This window comes from Phaseolus vulgaris, chromosome 4 (genome assembly GCF_000499845.2).
Source record: "Phaseolus vulgaris cultivar G19833 chromosome 4, P. vulgaris v2.0, whole genome shotgun sequence".
Taxonomy (NCBI): domain Eukaryota; kingdom Viridiplantae; phylum Streptophyta; class Magnoliopsida; order Fabales; family Fabaceae; genus Phaseolus; species Phaseolus vulgaris.
Genome location: NC_023756.2, coordinates 2,572,535 through 2,582,882, shown reverse-complemented (window position 1 = coordinate 2,582,882; position 10,348 = coordinate 2,572,535). Strand labels below are relative to the sequence as shown.

The window sequence follows — 10,348 nt, the reverse complement described above, 5'->3', positions numbered from 1 at the left end:
TTAAGTATTAGTGTCATTCACAATCTTCATTTAATAGATTTAATTTAGATTTAAGCTAAATTGACAATAAAATTAGATGGTCTTTTTAAGATAACACAAACTTGAGGCAATTGCTTCATCCAATAGTTTTTAATCTCTAACTAATTAACTTTTGAAATTTCAAAATTTTCATTCATTCAATAATAAGATGCAGGTTCAAATTTGTTGGTGTAGGAAGTAATTGCCCAAACTTGATTGCGTTGTTCATATGTTTAGGTGGGCCTCGCCCAAGCTAGTCATAATTTATGGGCCTTTTTCTAAATGCACTCACTTTTGCTAAACAGACATCTAAAATTTTCATTCCACTTTTATCTTCATTTGGAAAAATAAATTTAATTTTAATATGTAAAAGGCATGAGCCTTTATTTATTGTTTTATAAGAATAAATAAATAGTTTTAATATTTAAAAAATATATATTTATATAATAAAATAAAAAATTGTATAACCTAATTTATATGTTAAGTTTCATGATATTCAACATGAAAATTTTTTTATAAAAAAAAAATTGTGTATAAAACAAAAAAAAAATAAAGGAAAGCAAAAACAACTTGGAACAATATACCCTTTAGATATAGTGAGAATTCACCTTGTATGTAATTTTAACTCCATCCTCGAAATAAGACAAATCCTTTTTGTTTTACATGAAGATATATCTCATGTATTGATAGAGAAATTGGAATAGGAAAATATTTTTCTCAATGAAAATATTTGTTTGTGCGTGTAAAAAGAAGACTTCATGAAGAGTAGGATGTGATATGTGAAGGAATGTAAACCAAGCTCTCTTCTTAAATCTTATCTTTCTTTGTATTGACTAGACTTTGCATCTAATTCCAAGTATTCGAGTTACCTTTCTTTAAAAAATATTGTGATATTCTGAAAGTATAATAAACCAAAAATATGTTAAAAGATTAATAATTTTCTTCTTCTTATTTTTCCTTTCTATGTTTGAGAAATTTGTGTAAACATATTAAAAGTTTCAAAAACTAATAGATTGTATATTAAAAGTAAATTGTAATTCTAAACATATTTCGCTTATGTTGTCCAAAGTTTCAATTTTAGTTACGACATTTTTTAGTTTGGAATTACATACACCATGTAACAATCAAATTAAATTATCATGACTTTGTATATAAATAGATATACATACATCAAATAAAATAATTACCTAAATATATGGGATTTGCAAAGTATAATATATGTATGAATATACATATGTATTTTATAAAGGAGAAATATTGTTTCAGAATCAGATTAACCTATTTAACTCTTATACTAAATTTTCTTTGTTCTTATTAGTCTCGACAAAGTAATTTCTTTGCGATGATAATCTTACTTAAGTCAAGTCAATATTTGAAAGAAATTGTGTATAGTAGATAAGGTTATTCTAAAGAGATAAAAGAATGTATGTTTATCTTAGGGTATTTACTTATTTATACTATTTATATTGGGCTTTTACTTATACGGTAATTAAGGGAGACCAAATATAGGTCTAAATATTCTTTTAATCATGGTTTAGGGGTTGAGCTTCAATTATCGCAGTTAATCACTTGATTAAACCATAATCTTAAATGTCATATGATTTTATGGTATCTTAACTGGGATGTCAAGGTATCGAGAAATAACCACTACTAGAAAATTGTTGAATAGTGACAAAAATTAATTATAAAAAATTGCGGTCACTATTAGTGACTCAATCATTGACCAAATTAGTGATCAAAGTTGTTTTTATGATTTAATGATCAAAATAGTGACTACAATTTTAGTCACAAAAATTCGGTTACAAAATCGGTCATAGAAAATCAGTTATTAAATTAGCCACTAAATCGCTCACTATGCATCAGTGACAAAGAAAATAGTGACGAAATTTTTTTTGTCGTTGTTTTGGTTAGTGATTGATTTGGTCATTTAGTGACTGGTTTCGTGTCACTATTTATGATTTTTCTTGTAGTGAACGTGGGAGGTTTAGAGTATGCATTTTGGGAGTTGTCGACCTCTTACGTCTTTGGTGGATTATTCTGGTTCGACCCCTACGAGTCTTAGTAAACTTATTATGTGAAAATATGCATAGCTTTGCTACCCCAAGCTCCTGTCTCATTTGGACATTCTCGCTCCTTAGCGCGTCTATCTCTTTGACATTCTTTCTCTTTAGCATCTCAAGTTCCTTTCGCAGCTCCACCATCAATTCCATTTGGGCGGCATGATTGTTCGAGGTCTCTTTTGAATGTGTTTATTATTGTTCATCATGTTTCATGTGTTAACCATGTAACTTCTTTGCAAGGTTTTTTTCAATCCCCCGATGGATGCTAAAATATTCATGCAGAGTCGGATTAAATCCTTATAGTTGATGTGCTCTCACCTTCTCATCCTGCTTAGGCATCCTTGATCTTTGGTCTTGGTTCTCGATCAATATGAAAAAAAATAAAAAAAAAATAATGAAAGATTAATTACCTTTTATCTTATGATGTCATTTATACCAATTGTATTAGAACTCCTACCTATATAAACAATTAGAGTTAGCCTAAATAAACACAAGTAAACAAGTAGACTTTAATATCTTGTTAATCATAATTTATAAATTGTTTATTTTGTAATACTTGCTAATTAGACAATTAAACTCTAATCTAAGTATGATTGAAGATAAGATATTAGATAACCTTTTCATTTTCTTTATATTGTGAAATTTGTAGCTTTAGTCTCTATTTTTGAATTAAGAAGAATTTTATATTAGATGAAGTAAAATTAAATATTAAACAAAATTAAATTCATCACACTGATAAAGGTTATATATATATATATAAACAACTTATATAATGTTTTCTATACTTCTAAATACTATCGTATATCTATCTTGAAATAAATACAAAAAAACAAAATATAATTATTTTAAAAACTGAAAAAATTAAAACTAAAAAATATTTCAGGGATACAAAAATAGAATTTACTTATTTATAAGTTGTTTTAAAAATAAGAAAGTTAAAAGCTGGTCTCCTCATAAGTTAGAATAATTATCTTAAACAAAACTATTTTAACTTGTGATTCTTGAAGAAAAGTTATTTGAGATAATTTGTTCAAAAGGAGAGAGTTTTCTTATTCTCTTATTTCTTTCGAAATATTAGATTTGGTGTCTTAAATTTGATTATTCGTGTCTTGACGAGCCGAGTGCATAGCTTTGGAAAGTTGCCAAAGTGTTGCAGTAGCAGAACACAACATAACACAACATTCGCACCTTCCAAAACCAAAACATATTGACAATTCCAAAGTGCCTCCATCAAAATATTCTAATGAATACCATTTCCATTTCCATTTCCTTTTCCACACACTTCACTCCACAACACAAACACGACCAAAAAACCACACTCCCAGGTCGAAAACTCCCATGATTTGAATTCCTTTCGTTCCAAACCCTTCTTCCTTCATTGTTTTCTCACAGATCGCCACCAAAACCAAACCAAAACCTCCTTTTTTGCACAACCCAATTTCCAATTTCGCATACCAAACATGCCCTCTTCCTCTCGCCGCGGAGCTGCCTGGGCCTCCTCGATCCTCCCATCTTCCAACCCCAAATCAAAGGCACCCAGAAAGGGAAGGCGACGCACGGTGCTCAAAGACTTCATCTTTTCGAATTTCTTCTCCATTGGGCTCGTTATCTCCCTCTCCTTGTTCCTCCTCATCCTCCTCCGATTCGGGGTCCCCAAACCCATTGCGACGCACTTCCGCACGCGCTCCTCACGCGCCCGGAAGTCCTTTGGACGGAGGCCCCTTCCCACCGTCTTCAACACCAGCGCGCTCGCTGGCGCCGGCGCTGTTGATATCACCACCAAGGCGCTGTACGACAAGATTGAGTTTTTGGATGTTGACGGCGGCGCGTGGAAGCAGGGGTGGAGCGTGACGTACCGGGGGAACGAGTGGGACGCGGAGAAGCTGAAGGTGTTCGTGGTGCCCCACTCGCACAACGATCCTGGGTGGAAGCTCACTGTGGAGGAGTACTATGATAGGCAATCAAGACACATACTTGATACCATTGTGCAAACACTGACCAAGGTCAAGTCATATCTTATCCTTGCTTTTTATGAACTTTGGAGTTTGTATTTTTTGAATTATAAATGATTGATTAAGTTACAATGTTTTTCAAATATCAAAGAGGTGTAAGTGTAGCGTTTTTTAAACAATCCATGAGAGTTTTGTGTTGGGTTATAAAAAGGAGGGGTGTGGAGAGGAATTTGACTAAAATTCAAGAGTATTAGTATTGATCCTGCATACACTGTCTTTTTCAAGTACACGCTGGCTTTATTGATTTGTAGAGTAAGCTATTTAGCGACAGTGTAAAGAGTTTTTATGTCGACCACTTAACTGAGATCATCATGTATGATAGGTTTGTTAACTGTGTATACATTGTCATTCAATTACAAATCGTTGTGTGTGACAAGGTTGTTTACTTTCATAATAGAGTGAATTGTAGTGTCTGTGGAAATAAGCTTGTTCACACTTTATACATTATGATCCAATTACAGATTGTCATGTTTGACAAGTCTGCTGACTTTCATAACTGAGTGAATTTGAAGGTCATACTAAGGATGGTTTCTGATTAGTTTGCGATTTAAAAACATTTTCCTTAAAGAAGCTCGATTGTTACACTCTTTATGTGGGTGACTGCAGTTGGTTAAGGTTGGTGTTTGGTTCATGAGAAGTGATGTGAGTGAGGTGCGTATGTGTGGATAGCTTTAGTTTATTTGTTGAGTGATTTGCCATGATTGAGTGAATTTTGTGTTAGTGGGTTGTGACTTATGTTGCGAGTTAAACCGGGGGAGGTTATATGGTACAATTTTTGGTATGTGTTGAAATTAAAGATTTTAATATTATTATTTAAATGTTTATTTAGATGATACAAGTGATTAAGCTAGAGTGAACAACAGAATAGTTGAGTAAATTTGTGTTGCTGGATTGAAGAGTCAACTTGCTGCTTTGAAACTGCAGATTATGCACTGGGTGGTGCATGTGATAACAAAAGTGGTAGACCTTGAAATTTGATAACATTTGCATGTTAGGATGTAGTGCAGGAGAATATAAGCATCAATGAAATGGAGCTTATAAACCTGTCAGTTCCATAGGTAGCTCTTTCTATTTTATTCTTGTGTTTTAGAGAAAGTTATGCTATGATATTGACTGGATGATCGGGGTATGTAGGATTCTCGCCGGAAGTTCATATGGGAGGAAATGTCGTACTTAGAGAGATGGTGGAGGGATGCATCCGATGAGATGAAGGAATCCTTCATCAATTTGGTGAAAAATGGACAGTTAGAAATTGTTGGAGGCGGCTGGGTGATGAATGATGAGGTAATGTTATGTTGATTCTGACACTTTTCTTGTTTACAGTGAAGAGCATACATGTAGTCGTTGATACTTCATTCCTGTTGAGGTAATTATTAAGTCATGAGAATTTGTGGAAGGTAGGTTTTGTGATGCTTGTCATCATATTGTTTTGTTTAAGTTTTTAGAATTTAAGGACCTTCATGTTTGCTCTCCTTTTAATGAAGTTTATGCTCTGGGAACATACATGTCTATGGAATAATTATGTCGAAATGAAAATTCCTGTAAACAAAGAAGATTACCAGAAGCCTTATTGTTTATGGAAAATTGACCTTTTAACGGTTTTCTCATTCCTGCAGGCCAATTCCCATTACTTTGCTATAATTGAACAGGTATGTCGAAAGTTTTGTCTATTTCTGCAATTGTATATATATATATATATATTAGTTATTTCTTAGTTGTTTTGCTATAATTTTTATGTGGTTGATAATTAATTAAGATGAAAGGGCAGTCCAATTATGTTTAGGTTTTCCTGTTGTCAGGCATCATTATGCATGGTATTTGGCTGGCATGCTGATGGATGTAAATGCTTCTAGGTCTTTTCAGTTAATCAGTAAATTTACTTAAAAAACTGACTGGTTATATGAATGTAAAGTTGTGATGTATTTTGTCTTAAAAGTAGATTTGTTCTTGTAAAGATTGTATGTATTTTGTAATGTTATTATTTTAAAACTAGAACTTTTAGTTAGTTTGTCGGAATGCATTTTATCATTTACCTAATAATATAGAGGTAATCAAAATTTAAAATCATTGTTTTGCTCATTTTGTAAGTAACTTAATCAGGTCTTGTAATGTGCCATGTAGTTGATGCAAAAGTATGTCATATATATAACTAAACATGTTTATTTTTACGTGCAATATTCTGTTATATGAGCTATATTTCATGAATTTAGTTTATTATTATAATTGTTATATCAGGCATCAAGTTAGTGCTTGCAAACAGTGATGTCAAATAAGTTTCAACAAACACATAAAGCCTAGGGTACTTTGCATACTATAAATCGCTAAAGAGCATTCCTTTTCTTAATACAACCAAACTAATTATTTATCATTGGACTGCATTCTCAAGTTTGGGCAGTGATGCACTCGGTATTCATTCATTAGAAGAGAAAATTATGTTTCCTTGTTTCGGCTTGTCCATGTGATGTGATTTCATGTGCATATCAAACTATGATCTTTTTACTCTAGTGATTTGTGTATTATTGTGTTTGTGCTTAATCTTTGGACAATTATGTAACAGATAGCAGAGGGAAATATGTGGTTGAATGACACCATTGGTTTTGTTCCAAAAAATTCTTGGGCTATAGATCCATTTGGTTACTCATCTACCATGGCATATCTTCTCCGTCGCATGGGTTTTGACAATATGCTTATCCAGAGAACCCATTATGAGGTGAAGAAGGAGCTTGCGTGGCATAAAAAGTTAGAATACATCTGGCGCCAAAGCTGGGATGCAGATGAAACCACCGATATATTTGTCCACATGATGCCCTTTTATTCATATGATATACCTCATACATGTGGCCCAGAACCTGCTATTTGTTGTCAGTTTGATTTTGCACGCATGCAGGGTTTTGTTTATGAACAATGCCCATGGGGGCAATATCCTGTGGAGACCACTCTGGAAAATGTTCAGGAAAGAGCTCTTAAATTGCTGGATCAATACAGGAAAAAGTCAACTTTGTACCGAACCAATACACTTCTTGTTCCTCTTGGAGATGATTTTCGGTATATTAATGTCGAAGAAGCAGAAGCCCAATTCAGAAATTACCAAATGTTGTTTGATTATATCAATTCAAACCCCAGTTTGAATGCAGAGGCAAAGTTTGGTACTTTGGAAGACTACTTTGTAACGCTGCGCGAGGAAGCAGAGAGAATAAATTACTCATTTCCTGGTGAAATAGGATCTGGTCTAGTTGAAGGTTTTCCTTCTCTATCAGGTGATTTTTTCACTTATTCTGATCGGCAACAAGACTACTGGAGTGGTTATTATGTTTCACGACCCTTCTTCAAGGCCGTTGATAGGGTACTAGAACAGACGCTCCGTGCCACTGAAATCATGGTAGCTCTAATACTTGGCTGCTGTCGGAGATCACACTGTGAAAAGTTTGCAATGGGGTTTTCCTATAAGTTGACAGCTGCTAGAAGGAACTTGGCTCTTTTTCAGCATCATGATGGGGTAACTGGTACCGCAAAAGATCACGTGGTTATGGACTATGGAATGCGCATGCATACTTCTTTACTGGACTTGCAGATTTTTATGTCCAAGGCAGTTGAGGCTCTTCTTGGAATCCGCTATGATAAATTAGACCACAGTCCTTCCCAATTTGAGCCAGCAATAGTGAGATCCAAATATGATGCTCAACCATTGCATAAAGTGATTGGTGTTCACGACGGTACTTACCAATCAGTGGTCTTTTTTAATCCTTTGGAGCAAACTAGCCAAGAAGTTGTGATGTTGGTTGTTGACAGTCCTGATGTTACTGTTGTTGACTCTAACTGGAGTTGTGTTCAGAGCCAAATTTTGCCTGAGCTGCAGCATCATAATAGCAAAATCTTTACTGGGAAGCATCGACTTTACTGGGAAGTCTCTGTTCCTGCTCTGGGATTGGAAACTTATTATATCTCCAATGGTTTCGATGAGTGTGAAAAGGCCAAGCCTGCAAAGTTGAAAATCTTCTCTAAGTCTAACTCGATTGCCTGTCCTACACCCTATTCTTGTGTCAAAATAGAGTCTGATGTGGCTGAAATTGAGAATCAGAATCAAAAACTAACTTTTGATGTAAAATATGGTTTGTTACAGAAGATAATTTCAAAAAATAGTTCCCCAAATATTGTAAAAGAGGAAATTGGTTTGTATTCTAGTTCTGGTGGGGCATACTTGTTCAAGCCCAATGGTGATGCTCAGCCCTTTATTGAAGAAGGTGGGCAGTTGCTGATCTCAGAGGGCCCTTTGATGCAGGAAGTATACTCTTATCCAAGAACAACTTGGGAGAAAGCCCCCATTTCTCATAGCACCCGAATATATAGTGGAGAGAGCACAGTCCAAGGGTTTATCATTGAAAAGGAGTACCATGTTGAGCTTCTTGGCCATGATTTCAATGATAAGGAGTTGATAGTTAGATATAAAACAGATATTGATAACAAGAAGATTTTTTATTCAGATTTAAATGGATTTCAGATGAGCAGAAGAGAAACCTACGATAAGATTCCTCTGCAAGGCAACTACTACCCCCTGCCCTCTCTTGCATTTATACAGGGATCAAATGGTCATCGGTTTTCGGTCCATTCCAGGCAATCATTAGGTGTGGCAAGCCTTAAAAATGGATGGCTAGAGATAATGCTCGACCGTCGGTTGGTAAGAGACGATGGTCGTGGTCTGGGACAAGGAGTGATGGATAACCGGGTGATGAATGTTGTCTTCCACCTAACCATGGAAACCAATGTTTCTGCCACATCAAATTTGGTTTCCACCCCATTCGCTTACAGCCCTTCTCTTTTATCTCACTGTGTTGGTTCTCATCTGAACTATCCATTGCATGCATTCATTTCCAAGAAACCACAGGACAAGTCTGCAAAGCCACCACCTAGATCCTTTTCTCCTCTTGCTGCTCCCTTGCCGTGTGACTTGCACATAGTGAACTTTAAGGTTCCCAAGCCTTTAAAGTTTTTGCAGCAACCAGCTGAAGGTCCTAGATTTGCTCTAATTTTTCACAGACGACATTGGGATTCTTCGTACTGCCGGAAGGGAAGATCACAATGCACTAATCTGGGTGATGTCACTGTGAATCTGTTCAGCATGTTCCAGGATCTTACAGTCTCAAAAGTCAAAGCAACTTCCTTGAATCTCTTGCACGAAGACCCTGAAGTAATGGGATTCTCAGAGCAATTTGGAGATCTTGCACAAGAGGGGCATGTGGCCATATCTCCAATGGAAATACAAGCTTACAAGTTGGAATTGAGGCCACAATAGAGTACTCATTACTGAGTGGCTACTTCTGATTTAAGCTGAACCACAGGGAATTCTTGGACTCATTTAAGATGAATTTATGCTGAGTTTTTTAACTGCACTGCCCCATTGATGGTAGGGATGGATTATTCTTGGACTGCTTTCTCACTGGTGCAGGTAAGAGAATGTCCAAGCAAAGAGGAGCTACATTGGTTGAAGAAGCGTGACAGTGGACTTTTGTAGAGTGCTGTTATGATAACATGATGAAATGAGAGATTGTAGTATCTGCGGCTCCTTGTCTGTTTTGTGCTTTGCTGTAGCATTTGTTTACCTTTTTTCATGGACTTGAAAGATGAGTTTTGCTTTGTCCACTTATGTTATTGTATAACATGTCTCTAACAGACTACGTACATGTACAGATTTATACCTGTGTTGGGGAGAGTGTAACCTTTTTTGGAGTTGAGCTCAACAATTTGCAAAAACATACTTATTGTCCTTCACAACTATTAAAATAATTTGCTGAAAAGATGAAATAACCATTAAGGTTTTTTTTTTTAATAATATTTTTTTCATGTTATGACAGATAATTATTGTTACTTGAAGTGTCAGTCTAGCTGAGATATCAAGTTTCATAATGATGTTTAACATGAGAGCCTAGCTGAAATATTAAGTTAATATGAGAGTTTCTTTACGATGTGTAACATGAGAGCTTCTATATGATATTTAACGTAAAGAGTTTCTATAGAAAAAGAAATAACCATTAGAAAAAGAAATAATCATTAAGAAGTTAGGTCTTGTTATCTGGTGTTGGTCTAGGAATCAATAATAGAAAGTTTTTCTTCAATGTTACATTGCATTAACAATTATGGTAGGGTTTGCTAATATTTTTTAGGTTTTTCTTTTTCATTTGGGTGTTCTTAATTAGTATTTTATGACATTGGTATTGAGTTTGATCTTTTAGTATATTTGGAGTCAAAAGGCATCATTTCTCA

The 10,348-nt window shown here is 34.8% G+C and overlaps 1 protein-coding gene across 1 annotated transcript; it reads left to right on the top strand.

Annotated features, from left to right (window-relative positions):
• The first annotated feature begins 3,154 nt into the window (after positions 1–3,154).
• On the top strand, positions 3,155–9,840 carry LOC137836837 (alpha-mannosidase 2). Its single transcript, XM_068645596.1, has 4 exons — positions 3,155–4,081; positions 5,225–5,374; positions 5,707–5,739; positions 6,648–9,840. The coding sequence occupies exons 1-4, from the start codon at positions 3,539–3,541 to the stop codon at positions 9,378–9,380; spliced, it is 3,459 nt and encodes a 1,152-aa protein (XP_068501697.1). The 5' UTR covers positions 3,155–3,538; the 3' UTR covers positions 9,381–9,840.
• Positions 9,841–10,348: the final 508 nt, after the last annotated feature.